Raw genomic sequence first — 21296 nt, forward strand, 5'->3', positions numbered from 1 at the left:
GTATACAACAATACTTTCTTCCATAAGACAATCATTTGTGTGTCCACATAATTTATGAATGCTTCTCAAAGGGAGTATTTAAAATCTCTGAAGCTTTTCCTGTATCGTGCTCTGCAATAAATTGTCCCGGAAGAATTCAAGAGAATATATGCTTATAAAAAACCATACAGTATGCTGGCTTTTTGTTGATCAGGCCAGTATGTCTTGGGATGAAGCAGAGTCCCTACCTACACTGCAGTAAAAATCTATAGCATTATAAAGGGAACATTTAACTGAAAGCAATTAGATTTTTTTAAAATGACACATTGCTTTTTACAAACTGCACCTAAACAATAGCATTTGGACATATAGCTAGATTTGTTTTGCTTTTTCTTTTATTTTTTATCCTCGCTCAAGGACATTTTTGCATTTATCTCAGAGAGACCAGGAGGGAGAGAGGGAGGAAGAGAGAGAAACATCGATGTGAGAAAGACACACTGAGTGGTTGCCACCCACACGACCCCAACCGGGGCGGGGGACAAACCACAACCTAGATACATGCCCTTAGCGTATCTCGAGGTGCCCGAACCCGGGACTCTCTGGTCTGCGGGTGACACTCTAACCACCGAACCAAACCGGCCAGGGTGTATTTTGCTATTTCTTTTCAGAGTGGATCATGGTTAAGTTTGTTGGCTAAAAATCTTTTCACAATATAGATATGAATTATAATTAACATAAATTCTTACTATTTGATTTATTTGATATGGGAAAGGGATAGCAGAGGCATAAATGAAGCAGCTGAATTTCAGTTCATTTAACATTTCATTTATGTCAAACATTCATTAGTAAGTAACATGAAGTGATTCATTAAAATATATTGGATTATCTAGGATTATATAAAAAATATAAATGCACAGACACCAGAGAGAAGCATTGTATCTAATTAACCATACTACTAAGAAGTAGTATCAAAAATATCTTTCTGCACCTTAGGAAACAAGAAGCAACCACCAGAAAATCTGCTCTGTAGGGTATAGAGTATACAACTGCACCTTAGGGAATATAGATCCACCAAGGATATTATGCATCAAAAGGGACTTATGGGTCTGTTCTGAGAAAACAGCAGTGGGACTTACCGTCTTGATCTGTGGTCACTGTAATAGCTGTGAATGGCTTGGGAGAAAAGCTCAACTCAGAAACTCCATTCATGGCTTCTATTTCAAAGGTGTAATTCACGTGAGACACAAAGTCAAGAACTATCACAGAATTGTTGATCAGGCCAGTATGTCTTGGGATGAAGCGGAGTCCTCCACCACAGTCCTCACACTGGCTGGTGTCTAAGCCACATTTCTTACAGATTACACTGTATGTGAGATCTTTTCTCCCTCCTGTGTCACTTGGTGGGCTCCATTCCAAAATAAGGGCCGTTTCATTGATGTTAAAAATCACATTCCTAGGAGCTGAAGGTGGCCCTAGAGAAAAGCAATTGAAAACAAATGTACATGTATAGAAAAACGAATTACAATGCTAACTCGAAAACTTCATTAACAAACACTGTTGGTCTTTTATATTAGTTTGAGCTCTTCCTTCTGATGGCAACCATAAAGAACATATGGTTAATAGCATCTGATTAAGTCTAGTACGAAAGTAGTCTTTAGGGATGAGCATCATCTATAATCTGACTTTTTGGGTTATGAATTTCAATATTTAATATCAAAAGCTGCAGATCTACAAAAGTTATGGTGATTATACTTTTTTAAAACTTGGTGACTGAAAATATATAATAATAACACATTTTAAATTATGGTATGGTTTTAATTACATCTTAATTTTCAAAATTTGAAAACAGAATTATAATATATATATATGTAATATAGCAATTCATGTATATTCATGTATTCAGTCTTTCAGTCTTCATACTATGCTTGGTGTGTAGAATAAAACTACCATTTATTACTTTTGACAATCTCGAAGTATCTGTTTCTCAAAGATTTAAAATAAATGACCATAAATTTAGGGTAAAAAGACAGTTTGGAAGAATAGGAAGAGAAAGAGAATTTGGAGGCAGGAGAAAGGTTTTTATTAGGGCCTGGCCAATATCATGGGATAGAAACATTATATAGAAGACAGAAAAAGCACTTAAGATATGGTGACTAGACTTCTATTGAGACTAACTTTACTAAGCACAAGTGTCTTCTTTAAAGCTGATAACATGATCTCACTTATATATGGAATATAATGAATATAACAGTCTGAGGAATAGGGTAGACCCAGAAACATGGAAGTAGGGTACAGACTGACAACCCTCAGAAGAGGGGTTGGTGGGGGGAGGGAAGAGATAAACCACAAAACTTATATGCATGTATGCATAACCAATGGACATGGACAACAAAGCCGGGGACGGGGCAGGGGGAGGGGGATGGGGAAGAGGGTGTTAATGGGGTAAAAAAGGAGAAACATCTGTAACAAAAATAAAATTAAAAAAAAAGCTGATAACAAGACCCATACAATCCTCTTATTTGTCATCAAGACTCTGCATAAACCAAGTTGGTCCCAAGGAGTGGATGAGCATGTCCCTTCAGTGCTCTTTCTCATACTTAAATCCTTTAACTTTTCCAGTCTTTTCTTAAAATTCTGTCAATAATCTTTTATACTTATCTGAGTCCTTCAAACTTCAGAATCATATCATTTATTGAACAAATATTAACTGAAAGTCTACTAGGTGCCAGGCACTGCACTTATGTATTATATGTGAAATACCAAAGAATCCTTTCTGTGAGAGTATGCTTACTTTTTTTATATATAATATATATATATATGTATGTATTTTTTGAAAAAATAATTAATTGCATAAATAACTAATGAAATAACATTCCTGCTTATTTCAGAAGGCTTATTTTTTAAGAAATCTATAGTAATTTTTAAAATTTCTGCTATTAAGAAAATTTGATTAGAAGGTGGGAAGGAATTTCTCTGTAACATTCTCTCCTCAGAAAGAAATTCAAGTTTTGATATCAGCTCCTTTTGGATTATAGTAATGCATTCACTAAATAAAATATTTTAGTGACTTTTATGTGTGCCAGATACTCCGCAAGAGCTTGGATTTACAGTGCGAATGTGATAGATATTCCTACTTTATTTTTATTTACATTTAAGTTGAATGGCTAGATAAAATACACAAATAAACAGAATAATAAAAAAATTCTTGACTTTTTCTGTCTGACTTATCTTGCTTAGCATGATACTCTCAAAATCTATCCATATTGCAAATAACAATATTTCACCTTTTCTCATGGCTGACTAGCATTCCACTTTGTATATATGTACCACATCTTCGTTATCCAATCATTTTTGAAGGATGCTTTGGTTGTTTCCACGCCTGGGCCACTGTAAAGTAATGTTTTTTGAAAAGAGCATTCTGGCTGCCGGGTAGGGAATGGTTTGAATGAAGATAGGGGGCTCCCCAGTGAGATTTGTTATATGGTATCAGAGTAGCAGAACATTAGTCATATATCTACATGACTGTGTATTGAGTTTGAGATATTAAGAAGTGTTATTATATATTTCCATTTTTCTTTTTGCCACATCCTGATATCATTAATCTGATGGGTAGCATCCTCAGCCATCTATATGTATATCACCTAAAGCTAGAGCTAGATATGGGAGTTTTTCTAAAACATTTCTGCATAAGTCGACTTATGTCATTTCATGTTCCAGAGAGTTACAGGAACATTGGCCTTCAGAAAGGAAGATATGGAAGGGATTATAATCTAGAGCACAGGGAAAAGTGTAGCTTAAAAAAGTTACTTTTCCTTATTGATTTTTAGAGAGAGAGGAAGGGAGAGGAAGAGGTAGAAACATGATGAGTGAGAACATTGACTGGCCACCTCCTGCATGCCCACTGGGGAGCAGGCCCACAATCTGGACATGTGTCCTGAATGGAAATTGAACCAGTGACCTGTTAGTGCATGTGTCAATGCTCAACAACAGCTACACCAGCGAGGCTAGTTTTTTTTTTTCCTACTCATTAATTTTTAGACAGAGAAGAAGGGAGAGAGGAAGAGGAGGAGAGAGAGAAAGAAACATCGATGTGAGAGAGACACATTGATTGGTTGCCTCCCAGGTGACCCTAACTGGGGCAGGGGATAGAACATGCAATCCAGGTACATGACATTGACCAGGAATAGAACCCACGGCCCTTCATTCCATGGGCTGACACTCTAACTGATGAGCCCAACCGGCCAGGGCACAAGTGTAGCTGTTTACCTCCAACCTAGATTTATGCTTGGGAGATAAGGATACATTATCATTACCATAATAATGTCTTCCTACAGAGTGGCATATTCATATTGTTGTTCTTTTGTCTTATTTATATGGAAAACATGAATTATTACTCACATATTTCTATGAATAGGAAGAATGTTATCAATTATGTTATGGGTGTCTGCAAGAATATAACTGTCCACTTGGAGATACTTTAATAAAAAAAAAGGCAGACACCCTTCTTACTCAAGGGCCCTCATATCAATCTGCATGACGATTAAATAGCTTTTTAATTGCTGTTAAATTATGCCAGCTAAACTGTGATTTCATGCAAATATTAAGCTGTAATGACATGCAGTGAATCATTTACTAAGATTTAGAACTTGGAACAAAGAGAGACAATTAATTCTAATTCTCAGATTCAACAAAATTATGTGTCACTGGGCTTTTATAAATGTGGCCTGATTGCTTTGTTATCATTTACAAATTATACAAAGATTACGTGACACATGGGGTGGGGGGAATCCCCTAGGAGCAATAACCCTTTTGGAGACATTTGTATTGAAAATTCTCAGGGATTTCTTTATGTTGATGTTTTTTCTTAAAAAAATAAAAAAGTAATTCACATAGAAGAAAAACAATCTCCACACTTCACCCTTCAGAATGACTTCCTAGGAAAAGGGCAATTATTCTGATTTGCAAATAGCTGTTTTCCAAGCTTATCATATAATAAACCTCACATAAAATCTACAATTTTATTTCTACTAGTATACTAGAAAATGTATTTTCAATCTTTTTTTTTTGCTTCAATTTGGATTTTCTGTTCTTTCAGAGAATAAAGGGACAGAGCTCTAGCCGTAGAGCAATGAGAAGACTGTGGGGTGCGACTCTTCCCATCCCAGAGAAGCGTCTGGCCCTGCAGCCCCCCCTTCCTATCACAGTAGCAGAGGGTAGGTGGACTATGAATTTGTTTTGTTTCATTTTAATTTTTTTTTCCCTCTAAAATGTTTTTAAATAGAATGGGTATTTCCCAAAATACATCCTGTGCAATAGCTTTAGTCCCAGGAGATATTATACACACAAAATAAGCTTAGTACTCAAATTAAGATTCCTCTGGCAGATCAATGCTGAAGCAAAAGTAAAACAATTTGCCTCATGTTGTTGAATCCACCATTTCCCAAACATTTTTTCAGAGAGCCTTATTTTCCAAAAAGTATCTGCAGAAATACTAGCATTCAGCACACTCTTAAATAAAGGCTGACACAGAGGGAGAGTAAACTTAAGTATCGTATTTTACAGCATTAATTGTTATAGATTTATATTTCATGTTCATAATTATAGAAATGTATTCACTCATAAACAAGGTCTATTTCATGTTGACTAGAGAGTGGCTATTTGCCCATTAATTCCATAGCTAATTGTGGTTTGCAGATACTTTTTTTTAACCTTAAGAACAATGAAAATAAGATCCAAAATGGAAATTTGATCCAAATAAAGGAGGACATCAATCATAAAACTAAATTTTACCAGTTCTTAAGTTACCACATGGCAATAATTTAAATGTGTTTGTTAATTTAATTACCACCCAAAAGGGAGTAGTACAGTTTCCTAATAAAAAGAAAAATTCTTCATATTTATGAGTTTGAAAATAAGAGAAAAAGATTTCTATGTTAATGTCAAAGAGAACATTAAAAAAATATTGACCATCTAGAGATGTTTAGGTAAATGCTTTTGTGAATGAGTAAATAGTGGAATTTACTAAATAAAGATAAACACAGGAACAAATGAAGATTATATCACTAGACTATGATAATGTATTAAAAATATGTTGTTAGACCTGTATATGAACATAATTTAAAACTCTAAAAGTCGGAAGATGGCTGCAGGCAGGACCGGAAGGAGGGTGAGTGTGTGAGAGAGTGTGAATGGACCTGAAGGTGGACTACCAAACCCTGCAGTGCAGAGACGTGGAGCAGAAGGTTCCTGTGCTGTGGACAGGAGCAGGCGGATACCCCGGTAAGCAGCCCCTCAGGGCCCTTCTCCTGGTACCGCGGGGAGGTCCCACCACTTTGGAAGATCCTGGGTCTTCTCTGGGAGGAGGCAGTGGGAGTGGCTAGGGCCCAGCAACCTGAGCCCACCAGCACACCTGGCACCACTGGACCAGTGGACACTCTGTGTCAACACAGACCTGAGCACAGTAGTGGAGCTCCCAAGGTGCTGGTCGCGGAAGCTGCCGACAGCCCAGAACCCAGCACCATCCCCTGTAGCAGCAGCCCGATCAGAGTCCTGATATACCCCCAGCAACAGAGGCTGGGGAGCAGACATCCATCCCCAGGCAACAGAAGCACAGATCAGCAGCTGAGACCCATTCCCAAAAACTACAGCAAAAGCTGAGCAGGAGTTGAGCCCCACGGGGCAGCAGCACTCCCCAGCCGTCAGCAGCAGGACCTGGGGCTCCACAGAGGCCTGTGTGGTCCAGTAGCCCACAAGAGCAGCGGGAAACTAGAGTCCTAGAGATTGGTGTGATCCAGCTTCCCACCCACAGGAACTGCAGGGTGCAGGGGCACCACAGAGGCCTGTGCAACCCAGCAGGGACTGTGCTATCCAGTTACCCATGGGACTTTCAGGGTGCTAAGGCACCAGAGAGGCCTGTGAGACCCACAGAGACTGTGCTATCTAGTTACCCAAGGGACTTGCGGGGTATTGAAACACCAGAGAGGCCTGTGTGACCCAGCAGACATTGTGTGATCTAGTTACCCTCTGGAATTTCAGGGTGCTAAAGCACCAGAGAGGCTTGCGCGATCCAGCTGGGACTGTGCCATCCAATTACCCATGGGACTTGTGGGGTGCTGAAGCACCAGAGAGGCCTGTGCAACCCAGCAGCCCATAACATAGGCATAGAGCCGGGTCCCCAAAGAGACTGTGCAACCCAGTTTTCCGCAGGATCTGCAGGGTGTGGAGACACCAGAAAGGCCTCTGCGACCCAGCTGCACACAAGATAGGCATAGAGGATGTGAAAATGAAGGCGGAGTGAATAGAAGCTACGCAGACAATCTCTTAGGACAAACAGGAATTACAACTAAATTGAAGACAAATACTCAAAAAAAAGCAACAGAACAGGACCATATAACCAGGGACACTGGTAGGATCTGTGGAGGTGTGAGAGCATGGCGGGCTGGGAGCCCACGAACAGCAGCAGTCTTACCTGTGAGCAGAACCCGTGGGGAATAAAGACCAACCTTGCTCCACAGCACAGAGAGCCAGGACAGAGCAATAAAATAGCCACAATCACTCACCTGGGGGCTCCAGCAGAGGGAGGGCAAACTGGGCTGGAATTCTGTGGCGACACCGGGGATTGGAGGGCACTCAGAGTTTTTGCTGAGTTGCAGCCACAAAGGATGGTGGCCAGTGTGCTCCTTCCCAGAACTGGGGAAAAGCAGCAGACTCCTCCCCTTGGAGATTCAGCCTTTCCCAGGTGAGGCAAAGAAATGCAAATTGAGGCTCATTAATAACCAGCATCTATCACACCCTCTGGAAATCCTCTCATGTAGAACACCAGAGCTACATTCCAAGTAACTGGGACTACAAGCCTCCAAGAAAGAGCTAGAGGATAACTGAACCTTTCCTGGGTTTGAAAATCTACCCAGGAAAGTAAGCCTTGACAGTGGTGTTTAACGTAGGTCCACCCAGGATCATCCAAACCCAGTAGAGGGAGTCACAAATAGCAGAACGCCAACAACCACAGGGAAAATTTGGTACACTGCAAAACCCACCGAGATAGCCAAAATTGTGAAACAAAGAAACAAATCCCAAATGAAAGACCAAGAGAACTCTATTGAAGATGAGATAAATAAAATGCAGCTAAGCAAATTATTACAGATAGAGTTCAGAGCCATGATCTTGAGGAAGCTCAATAGCATGAGTAAGGACATCAACACCATGAGTAAAGATACAGAAACACTGAAAACCAACCAAGTGGAGATGAAAAATGACATAGCAGAAATTAAGAACACATTGGAAGGACTAACCAGCAGCGTAGAAGAAGCTGAGGACCAGATCAGTGAATTAGAAGTCAGGATAGAATAAAAATCAACCAATCAGAAAACGAAAAGGAAAAAACAATTAAAAAACAGTAAGATAGCGTAAGAGAACTGTGGGACAACTGGAAACATAATAACATTCATATCATAGGAGTCCCTGAAGAGGAAGAAAATGGGCAAGGGTTAGAGAATATATTTGAAGAAATTGTGAAAGAAAAATTTCTTAACTTGGTGAAGGAAGAAGACATTCAAGTTCAAGAAGCACAGAGAGCCCCAAGTAAGAAGAACCCAAACAGGCCCACACCAAGACACATAGTAATTAAAATGCCAAAAACTACAGACAAAGAGAGAATCCTAAAGGCAGCAAGAGATAAGCAACAGGTTATCTACAAAGGAACCCCCATAAGGCTCTCAGCTGACTTCTCAACAGAAACACTACAGGCCAGAAGGGAGTGGCATGAAGTAATCAAGGTCAGGAAAAAAAAAAACCTGAATCCAAGACAACTCTATCCAACAAGGCTATCATTCAAAATAGAAAGTCAAATAAAGAGCTTCCCAGACAAAAAAAGGCTAAGGGAATATACTGACACCAATCCAGCATTGCAAGATATGCTAAAAGGACTGCTATAATTAGTAGAAGAAATAGGAAGAAAAATAGAATGACACTAAACAAAAATGGTAATAAAGAAATACATATCAATTATCACCTTAAATGTGAATGGTTTGAATGTTCCGATAAAAAGACACAGAGTAGCTGACTGGATAAGAAAGCATGACGCACATATGTGTTTTTTACAAGAAACCCACCTCACAACAAAAGACTCACATAGGTTGAAAGTGAAGGGATGGAAAAAAACATTTCAAGCAAATGGAAAGCAAAATAAAGCTGGGGTAGCAATACTCATATCTGATAAAGTAGATTTCAAAATAAAAGCCAACACTTGAGACAAAGAAGGCCATTACATAATATTGAAAGGATCTATCCAACAGGAAGATATAACCTTGGTAAACTTATATGCACCCAATTTAGGAACACCAACATATATTAAAAACCTTCTGGAGGACTTTCAAGGAGAAATCAACAATAGAATCATAGCAGGGAACTTCAATACCCTGCTGACATCACTGGATAGATATTCTAGACAAAAAATTAGCAAGGAAACAGAGACTCTAAATGAAGCACTAGATCAAATGGATTTAATAGATATATACAGAGAATTACACCACAAAACTACAGAATACACATTCTTCTCAAGTGCACATGGGACATTCTCAAAGATAGACCACATGATAGGACACAAACTAAATCTCTACAAGTTCAAGAAGATTGAAATCATATCAAGCATCTTCTCAGATCACAATGGCATGAAACTAGAAATCAATTGCAACAAGAACATGCAAAGACATTTCAACACATGGAGGTTAAATAGCATGTTATTAAACAATGAATGGGTCACCGACGAGATCAAGGAAGAAATTAAAAACTTCCTAGAAACCAATGAAAATGAACACACAACAACACAAAATCTATGGGATGCAGCAAAAGCAGTTCTGAGAGGGAAGTTCATAGCACTACAGGCCTACCTCAAAAAACAAGAAAAATTTCTAATTGACTGTCTAACCTCACAACTTAAAGAATTAGAAAGCAAACAAAAAGAAAACCCCAGAGCAAGTAGAAGGACGGAAATAGTAAAGATCAGAGCAGAAATAAATGACATAGAGACCAAAAAAACAATTCAAAGGATCAATGAAACAAAGAGCTGGTTTTTCGAAAAGATAAACAAGATTGATGGACCCTTAGCTAGACTCACCAAGAAACAAAGAGAGAGAACCCAAATACACAAAATGAGAAATGAAAGAGGAGAAGTAACAACTATTACCACAGAAATACAAAGATCGTTAACAACTATTATGAACAATAATATGGCAACAAATTCGAAAATCTAAGCGAAATGGACAAATTTCTAGAAACACACAGTCTCCCAAAACTATTTCCAGAAGAGATAGAAAACTTGAACAGACCAATAACAACTAAGGAAATTGAAGAGGTAATCAAGACTCTCCCAGCAAACAAAAGCCCAGGCCCAGATGGTTTCACGGGGGAGTTTTACCGAACAATCAAAAAAGAACTAACACCCATTCTCCTCAAACTATTTCAAAAAATTCAAGAAGAAGGAAGACTTCCAAACACGTTCTATGAGGCCAGCATAATTCTAATTCCAAAACCAGAAAAAGACACTACGAAGAAAGAAAACTACAGGCCAATATCCCTGATGAACATAGACGCCAAAATCCTGAACAAAATATTAGCAAATCGGATCCAGAAGTACATCAAAAAAATTATTCACCATGACCAACTGGGATTCATTCCAGGGATGCAAGGCTGGTACAATATTCGCAAATCAATAAACGTGATACACCACATCAACAAAATAAAGAATAAAAACCACATGATCATATCAATAGATGCTGAAAAAGCATTCGACAAAATCCAGCATCCATTTCTGATAAAAACGCTCAGCAATGTAGGAATAGAGGGATCATATCTCGACATAATAAAGGCCATATATGAAAGACCTACAGCCAACATCATACTCAATGGACAGAAACTAAAAACATTTCCATTAAGAACAGGAACAAGACAGGGATGTCCACTTTCGCCACTCTTATTTAACATTGTACTGGAAGTCTTAGCCACAGCAATCAGACATGAAGAAAAAATAAAAGGGATCCAAATTGGAAAGGAGGAAGTGAAACTGTCATTATTTGCAGATGACATGATATTGTACATAGAAAACCCTAAAGACTCCATCAAAAATCTATTAGACTTAATAAATGAATTTGGCAAAGTAGCAGGATACAAAATTAACATCAAGAAATCGACGGCATTCTTGTACATCAATGATGAACTCACAGAAAGAGAAACTGAAAAAACAATCCCATTTAACATTGCGCAAAAAAAATTACGATACCTAGGAATAAACTTAACCAAAGAAGTAAAGGACCTATTTGCAGAAAACTACAGGTCATTAAAAAAAGAAATAGAGGAAGATATAAAAAAGTGGAAGCACATACCCTGTTCATGGATTGGAAGAATTAACATAATTAAAATGTCCATACTACCCAAAGCAATCTATAGATTCAATGCAATCCCCATCAAAATACCAACGACATATTTCATAGAACTAGAACAAATACTTCAAAAGTTCATATGGAACCAAAAAAGACCCCGAATAGCCACAGCAATCTTGAAAAAGAAGAACAAAGTAGGTGGGATCACAATACCAGATATCAGGTTATACTACAAAGCGACTGTAACCAAAACAGCCTGGTACTGGCACAAGAACAGGCATATAGACCAGTGGAACAGAACTGAAAACCCAGAAATGGACCCAAGGCAATACGCTCAATTAATATTTGACAAAGGTGGCAAGAGCATACAGTGGAGTAAAGACAGCCTCTTTAATAAATGGTGTTGGGAAAATTGGACAGCTACATGCAAAAAAATGAAACTAGACCATCAACTTACACCATACACAAAAATAAACTCAAAATGGATAAAAGACTTAAATGTGACCCGTGACTCCATAAAAATTCTAGAAGAAAATGTAGGCAACAAAATTTCGGACATCATACGGAGCAGAATTTTCACTGATACATCACCTAAGGCAACAGAAATAAAGGAGAAAATGAACACATGGGACTACATCAAACTAAAAAGCTTCTGCACAGCAAAAGAAACAATCATCAAAATGGAAAGGCAACCCACTGTATGGGAGAACATCATTGCCAATGATGTATCAGATAAGGGGTTAATTTCCAATATATATAGAGTGCTCATACAACTACACAAAAGGAAGACAAAGAACCCAATTAAAAAATGGGCAGAGGAGCTGAATAGACACCTCTCCAAACAGGACATACAAATGGCCAAGAGACATATGAAGAAATGTTCAACGTCACTAATCATCAGAGAGATGCAAATTAAAACAACAATGAGGTATCACCTCACACCTGTCAGAATGGCCGCCATCAACAAATCATCAAACAACAAGTGTTGGCGAGGGTGTGGAGAAAAGGGGACTCTAATACACTGCTGGTGGGAATGCAGACTGGTGCAGCCGCTATGGAAAACAATATGGTGCTACCTCAAAAAATTAAAAATTGAACTTCCATTTGACCCAGTGATCCCATTGCTGGGAATATACCCTAAGAAGCCTGAAACACCAATCAGGAAGAATATATGTACCCCCATGTTCATAGCAACACTATTTACAATAGCTAAGATCTGGAAACAGCCCAAGTGTCCACCAGTAGACGAATGGATAAAAAAGCTGTGGTACATATACACAATGGAGTACTATGCAGCGGTAAGAAAGAAAGATCTCTTATCCTTTGAGACAACATGGAGGGACCTGGAAAGTATTATCCGAAGTGAAAGAAGCCAAGCAGAAAAAGACAAATACCACATGATCTCACTTATATACGGAATATAATGAACATAACAGTCTGAGGAATACAGTAGACCCAGACACATGGAAGTAGGGCACAGACTGACATCCCTCAGAAGAGGGGATGGGGGGGTGGGGGGGTGAGAAGAGATAAACCACAGAACTTATATGCATGTATGCATGACCAACGGACATGGACAACTAAGCCGGGGACAGGGTGGAGGGGGGGTAGGGTGGGGGGTGCCAATGGGGTAAAAAGGTAAAATATCTGTATCAAAAAAATAAATAAAAATTCATATAAAAAAATAAATAAATAAAAATAAAAATAAAAAAAATAAAAAAATAAAAAAATAAAAAATAAAATAAATAAATAAAAATGAAGTTGGAGGCCCAGCTGGTGTGGCTCAGTTGTTGAGCATCGACATCGACCTACGCACCAAGAGGTCGCCAGTTCGATTCTCATTCAGGGCACATACCCAGGTTGTGGGCCAAATCCCCAGTGAGGGGCATGAAGAAAGTGGCCAACTGAAATTCTCTCTCATTGATGTTCCTTTTTTATTTAATCCTCACCCAAGGACATTTTTCCATTTTGTTCGGATAGAGTGGCAGGGAGAGAGAGGAAAAGACAGAGAGAGAGAAACATCGGCATGAAAGGGACACATCGAGTGACTGCCTTCTGTATGACCCAACCAGGGCCAGGGACAAACTGCAACTGAGGCACGTGCCCTTAGCGGAAACCGAACCTGGGTCTCTCTGGACTGCAGGCCGATGCTCTAACCACTGAGCAAAACTGGCCAGGGCTCTCATTGATGTTTCTATTTCTCCTGCTCCCTTCCGCTCTCTCTCTAAAATTAATAAAGAAAAAATAAATAAAAAGAAAAAAAGAATGAAGTTTGAAAATACTCTTTTTACACATAATCTACTTGATTGCATATTTAAGTGACAAAAAATATTCTGATGTGCATTAAAATGATCTACATATATGATTTACATTCAATTTTCTGAACTTTGCTAAATGGGGAACACAAACATTTGTTGAATCTATTAATCTTCCAGAACCTGTTCAGTAGCTTTAAATAAAATCCAACTGATTTAAACACATGAGAACCATCAAAGTAAGAAATGCTGTAAGTGTAGAATTATAATTTGTCTATATAAATCCATATACAGACCCTCATTTCATTTCTCTAGACCTTTTCATGCTTTCTGTCCTTCTTGCTTGACAAGCACTTTCTTAGTAAGTCTTATTTTCCTTTGTTTCTTCAACCTCAATGAGTAATTTCCCTTCTGGCCTGGAAAAGCCTTAGACAGTTATTTTGATAACAGACTTGGCAGGCACTAGGGTCTCCTGTACTCAGCCCTAATTGACCAAGACTTGATATTGCGAGTATTGCCCACAGCTCATCCTTTAATAAAGCATACAAGATACATTAATGTGACTACCTGAGAAATAAAGTTAATAGTTTACAAAGCAGATGAAGAAACTAGAGAAAACATTTCAGTATTTCATTTAAAATTTCTTATTCATAATTTTTAAATGTATTTTGCAGTTTATGTAGAAAAGACACAGTGAATTTTTAAAAATCAAGAAGACCCAAACTTGGAAGGATGCTGCTGGCATAACTGTGTATTAGGACTATTTGAGAGAACCTAAAATTGGAGAGGGAGAGACAGGTCAAGGCTGGACTTTATATCTCCTTGAGTTAACTCTTACAACTTTGGGTTTTAAAAGACTTTAGGCAGAAGAAGTGGAAATATGATTAAGGTTTTGTTTTTGTGTAGCAATAATATGTTTTAATAGTTTAGAATATTTTGAGAGATGAAAGACAAGAAAGGAGACTTGCCGAGATGTTAAATTTGCCCAAGGGATAGTTGAGGGCTTTTATTAAGAGGATAGGGCCAGGAACTGACCGGAAGGAAGGAATTGAAGAAATGCTAAGATGTAGAATTCATAGGACTTGTGACCACTTGCACATGCTGAGGGTAGGGCAAATTTATGAGTCTAAACTTTCTGGGTTGAATGGATAGGTAGATAAAGATTCACCAGGATAAGAAAACAAGCTAGAGTATATCAGGAGGTTGGGGAAGAAAGAAATAAAATTGTCTTTTGCAGGTTGAGATAGAAATTATTAGTTTATTTGTTCATTAAATATTTATTTAGTGCCTAGTATCTGCCAGGTATTATTACTAGTGGAAAAGAAGAACAGTAAAGCAAGAACATCCATGATCCTATGACCTTTCAATCTAGTATGGGTTGAATGACAATAAACGAGGAAGCAACTATACAAATAAATCTGATATTTTCAAAGAGTTATATAATCCATAAAAAAAAGTAAAATGTGACACAAAAAAAGATAACTGGGAAGGATTCTATTTTTGAATGGGTGGTCAATAAATGCCTGTCCTAAGAACTGATATTTGAGTCCGAATGGCAAAAGGAAAACAGCCATGGCTAGATCTAAAGGGCATTTCAAGTAGAAGAAACTTCTGGCGCTAAGGATGAGAACAAGCACAACATGTTGGAAGTCCATGAGTTTAATAACCAAGGGGAGAATGCTATGGTAGAAAGTTGGAGATACAGGCAGGTTTCCATAGGACAAATAGGTGGTCAGTCTCATGATTAGTTTGCTAAACAGTTTGGACCTTCAGAGAGAAGACTGCAATAAGAATAAAATATAGGCAATCATCATAAATAGGTGTTCTTTGCAGCCATGAGAAAGAGAGCATGTGAAAAGACAAAAGGCAAAGTAAGGGATGTGAGAAAAATGAACATTTAACAGGTGATCAGAAGAGAAAACATTAATGGCGATAAACAAAATGGTCAGAAAATTAAGAGGGTGAAGGGAAGATTGCAATGTCTTAGATGGAAAGGGAACAGATAGTTTAAAGAAAAGGGGAGTAATTAACAGAATTAAATGTCATAAATAACAGGATGGAAACGTTATTCTAATGCAAAATGACAAATAAGATCATTGGTGAATTTTTCTGATACATTGACTGCAGTAGAGTGAAGAGCAAAAGTCTTAATGCACTAGAATAAAAATTAAAAGTGAAGTAGCCACAACCAATGAAGACTGCTTTTCCAAGGTGTTTGTTTTGGAGGAGAAAACATATTGGGCTGGGAGCATTTATTAATGATAGAAATTTGAATATACGTATAGGCTGTGAGCAAGAAGTTAGTGAAAATAAAATGTCAAAAGAAGAAATTAACAATAATAGCCAGGCCAGTAGAAGGTTAAAGGATCAGATTACCCCACCACCAAACAACACATCTGTTCAAGGGATTAGTTCTGAATATGGGACATCATTTTTTTTTCAACTGTAGCCATTTGAAACACTAAAAATCTTTATGTAGCTACCTCATCAAAAATGATATATAAATGGAAATTAAGCATATGAAAAGATACTCTACATAGCATGTCATTAGGGAAATGCAAATTAAAACAACAATGAGATACCACTACACAACTATTTGAAATAGCCAAAATCTGGAACACTGGCCACACCAAATGCTGGCAAAGATGTGGTGCAACAGGAACTCTTATTCATTGTTGGTGGGAATGCAAAATAGCAATTCAGTGGTTTCTTACAAAATTAAACATATAGGTACCATATGATCCATCAGTCACACTTCTTGTTAGTTACTCAAAGGAGTTGAAAATTTATGTCCACATAAAAACCTACACATCTATGTTTAGCAGCTTATTCATTAATTGTCCAAATTAGAAAGCAGCCAAGCTGTCCTTCACTAGGTAACTGGATATATGAACATCCAGACGATGGAATAGTATTCATTACTAAAAACCAAATAACCTACCCAGACATAAAAGGACATGGAGGAGCCTGGCCAGTGTGGCTCAATAGATTGAACATTGTCCCATAGACTGAGAGGTCACGATTTGATTCCCTGTCAGGGCACATGCCCGGGTTGTGGGCTTGATCCTTAGAGGGGGGTGTGCAGGAGGCAGTCGATCTATGTTTCTCTCTCACAGTGATGTTTCTCTCTCTCTCTTCTTTTCTAAAAAATCAATAAAAGCATTTAAAAAAAGACATTATGGAATCTTAAATAAATATCACTGAATGAAAGAAGTCAGTCTATAAAGGCTACACACTGTTATTCCAACAATTTGATATTCTGAAAGAGGCAAAAGTGAGACATTAAAAAGATAAGTGTTTGCCAAGGGTTGGTTGGAGGGAAGGATGAATAGGCAGGGCACAGATTTTGTGACAGTGAAAATATTCTGTGTGATACATAATGATAGATACATGTTATTATACATTTGTCCAAATCCACAGAATGTACAAACCAAGAGTGACCCCTAATGTAAACTATGGACTTTGGGTGACTGTGGTGTGTCTTTGCAGGTCCCTCCATTGTAACCAATGTATCATTCTGATGGAGGATGTTGATAATGAGAGAGGCTATGCACACCTGAGGTAGGAGGGTACATGGGAGATCTCCATACTGTCTCTAATTTTGTTGTGAATCTAAAACTGCTCTATAAGAATACAATATTAACAAAAAAAATATTTATTTAAATAAATTATATAAGTTTCAAAATTATGAAATAAGATACCTATCTCTGCAGTGAGAACCCAAAGAAGTTATAAAATTATTTTTTAATTGATTTTAGAGAGTGGAAGGGAGAGAGAAACAATTGATCAGCTGCCTCTCACATGTGCGCTGACAGAGCTCTATCTGAGATTGAACCTGCAACCTGAGTATGTACCCTGACCAGGAGTTGAACCTGCCACCCCTAGGTGTGCAGGACCACACTCCAACTGAGCTGCACCTGCCAGGGCTATAAAACTCTTTAAATAGTTTTCATATATTTATTTTTTTCAATTACAATTTACAGCAAAGTAGTTAGAAAATCATGTACTTTATAGAGTAGTCTCCCTGCTGCTTCAAGTACCTACCTTGCCACATACACATTTATCACAATATTCCTGACTATATTTCCTATGCTATAATCTATAAGTCTGTGACCATTCTATAACTACCAATTTGTACTCCTTAATCCCTTGATCTTCTTCACCCAGCCCCTCCTCTGACAACTGACAGTCTGTTTTCTGCATCTATGAGTGTTTCTAATTTTTGTGTTTATTTTGTTCATTAGAACTTTTAATGGTGTAATCACATGCATTGTTGTACCAGAAATGTAAGCATTGTTGACAGCATTAAGAGGCACAGAATGACTTCTTGGAGTTCTTAAAATCATATAATTTATATAATCATGCACAATACACATATGAACTCTTTCCTTATTATGCCATTTATTGGCCAAAGTCTTGGTTTATCATTTCCAATATTTTACTCCTTTATATTCTTTTAAACTCATACATTCAAAATCTCCCTGCCTCTGATACTAAGGGGGAAAAAAACGCCTCATTTCAAATCTCTGGAAGAGTCTTTAAAAGCACAGTTTCAGATGTTTACACTGACAAAAACACCAGGAAGTGATGGGATTGACTATTGACTGTGTACCTGACTCAAATTCTGACATTTAGATAACACACTATTGGAATAAAGGTATTAAAGAATGGCTAAGTCATAGATATATGATCTAGCAGTTAAGGGAGCTTGAAGCTATTAAAATTTGACCATAGTTTGTGGTTCATGAAAAATAGGAAAGGTTGACTACTTGTTTGATTTGAGGCTTCAGAAATTCTATGTCTTGTTGGAAGCAGGGAACAGACTGACAAACCTTAGAGGAAAAGGGGACTAGGGGAGGGTTGGAAGAGTTAAACCAAAGACTTATATGCATAACCAATAGTGTAAGGAAGGCAGGAGGGGTGTGGGAGTGGGGAGGAGGGGGTCAGTGGGGAATAAAAGGGGAACATCTGTAATATTTTCAACAGTAAAGATTAAAAAATAAAATAAATATAGATACAGATGGAAAGAAAAAAAGTTCTGTTTTGACGTCTTGGTGAACTTACCCTGGTGGTCCTCTTAAGGAGGGCCAGGGTCTAACAGTCTAATTGTTCAATGGCCTCCTGACATGTCATTTTCCTGATTTTTCTTCCCCAATAATCTAACTCTTTCATCTTTATGAGCTATGATGCTTTGGAGTTTATAGTCCTCGCTCTTCCTGAATACATCAAAATAAATGCAATGGTTTCTCATCTAATCAGAGTGTAATTCAAAAACTTTACTGACATCAGATAGGCATAGAGGTACAGGACTTACTATATTTTGTGAAAGTGCCTTAAAAATTCAGAACACTATTTTTTCAGTTTGTAGGAATGCAGATGATGGAAGCTGTGAGTCCAAAATAAGATTATCAATACAAAGCAATTAAATGCTAACTTATCAAAAATCATTTCAAAATGAATTGTAAGAGAACAGCTCTTTGTAGTAAACATTTATGTAGCACCTACTATGTGCTAGATATTGTTCTTAGCACTTTTTAAATATTAACTAATTTAATCATGGTAACAAAAGAATGAGATGGGTATTGCTATTATCACTACAAATGGTGCAACTGAGGCTGAGAGAGGTTAAATAATTTGTCCAATGTTACATAACTAGCAAGCACCAAAACCAAGATTTATAATCAGATAATTTGACTCTAAAAGAGTCAATTTCTAACACACTATGCAAAATCTTTGCTAAAACAAGGCAGAGAAGTCCTCAAGGAATTAGTAGAGAGACGCCTTGAGAGGGGACCCTGGGGCTGCACTAGGAGACCTGACAAAAGCTTTCAGCTTCCTTTGGGGGTTCTCTCTTTTAATCCCTGGAGATAACCTAGAATTCTGTCCCCGTCTAAAGCACTGCCCAAAAGTGACCAGAATTAAACTTTTGAATTGCACTTAGTATAGATAAGGCAGACAAGCATTTAAAAAACATAATTTATAATACCATAATTTTAAATTTATAATTTATAATTATAAAAAAGGAATCTTAAAAAAAAATCTATAAAACATTAAGCTGGTAAGTATACAGATCTGATTCAACAAAATGACTGACTCATTTACCAGGTTCGTAGACCTTGTTACATCCCATATTTCTTTCTTTTAAAAATTTATTTTTTTCTTTATTGATTTTAGAGAGAGAGGAAGGGAAAGGGAGAGAAAAATAGAAACATTGATGAGAGAGAACACTGATTGGCCGCTTCCTGCATGCTCCCCACTGGGGATCAGGCCCACAACCTGGATCCGGGTCCTGACCAGGAATTGAACCAGTGACCTTTTGGTGCATGGGTCGATGCTCAGCCACTGAGCCACACTGGCAGGGCTCATATTTATTTCTTTAACTAGTCTCTCACTCCAAAGAACTGTAAGCCTTGCCAACTACCTATGCTGCTACCTTACTAGAGGATTATAGTGATAAGACCCAATATAGTCCTTCATCTTGTCAACTATCTGTGACCTAAGAAAATAAAAGGAGAATATTCTCCTCTATCATTCTCTTAGGAAGCTCCATTCAGTTTCTGATATAGGGTTTGAGAGATACTGCCTTGCAGTATATTATAGCCATTTGAAACTCCACCATCTACCTAAGCTGGAGTATGTTGTCCAAAACATAATATAATGATATACAGCAACAGCAACAGCAACTGTGCAAGAAGGATTAACTGTGTATAGTAATAGCAAGCTCTTCCTGTTGAAAACAATTTCCACCTCAGCTGAAAAATTATATTTAGAATTTTTCTTTTCCTATTTATAAAGTTAAAATATTTTTTTAGGAAAAAAATATCTAGGTAATAATTTCTGAATGAAGTAGTGTCTCAGCATTTACAACCCAAAATCAAAAATTACATCTACTAATGAATGTGTTGCATTTTTATTAAATGTGTTCATAAAAATATTTTATATTAAAGTCTATAGTAATTTAGACAAATCTAACAACTGCATCAGTTTAGAAAAAATGGGACATCTCCATTGTCTCTAAGAAATAAGTGGCATTATGTAATTCTCAATCTACTTTTGCCTCTAAGGAACTGCATAAGATAAGCAATATTTTGGCACCCATTCATCAAAAAGATATGCAAAATTTCACTATAATATCTTATTAATGTGTTTAACAAGATTTTTATAACTATCTAAGAGGTGACATTTGACTTTTGCATAGCCTAGCAATGCATTAATATATTCACTTTTTAAAAAATGTTCAGATATTTCACAATACTTTAGTAATAGGAGAATACAAATAATTAAAATTCTCAATGCATACATTAAAATGACTTTAACATTTAGATTTAATATTCTATTGGTTCCAACCCCAAAATTGGAGAGTAAGAGATAAAATGTAAACAAACTCAAAAATATATTCCTTTATAGAAAAATGTCAAAGAAAACTCAAAACTTTTCTGCATAACAAGAGCACAATGGTGATTGTTCCATTGGGAAGTATCCTCACATGATAAACTTGATGGTCCTATCATGAAGTGCCTAAAAAATTGTTAAGAGTTGATGCAAAATAGAGTTTTGCTTATGAATTCTTAGGTAGTCTTAAACTACTTTAATTTCCTAAGGACAGATATGGTTAGGGAAAATTTATAGGTCTTCGAACCAGTGTTTGGTATTTGCATGTCAGGGATCAACGTGAAATTTGAGGAAT

General features: G+C 37.3%; 1 protein-coding gene across 1 annotated transcript in view; it reads right to left on the reverse strand.

Moving 5' to 3' along the window:
* The window catches only part of EPHA6 (EPH receptor A6), a 1023649-nt gene that overhangs the window by 552895 nt on the left and 449458 nt on the right, over positions 1-21296 (reverse strand). Inside the window, exon 5 of the mRNA XM_036242820.1 lies at positions 1116-1451. Within this exon, the coding sequence (XP_036098713.1) occupies positions 1116-1451 (336 nt within the window). The remainder of the gene's footprint in view (positions 1-1115; positions 1452-21296) is intronic.

This window comes from Molossus molossus, unplaced genomic scaffold, assembly GCF_014108415.1.
Source record: "Molossus molossus isolate mMolMol1 unplaced genomic scaffold, mMolMol1.p scaffold_m16_p_5, whole genome shotgun sequence".
NCBI lineage: Eukaryota > Metazoa > Chordata > Mammalia > Chiroptera > Molossidae > Molossus > Molossus molossus.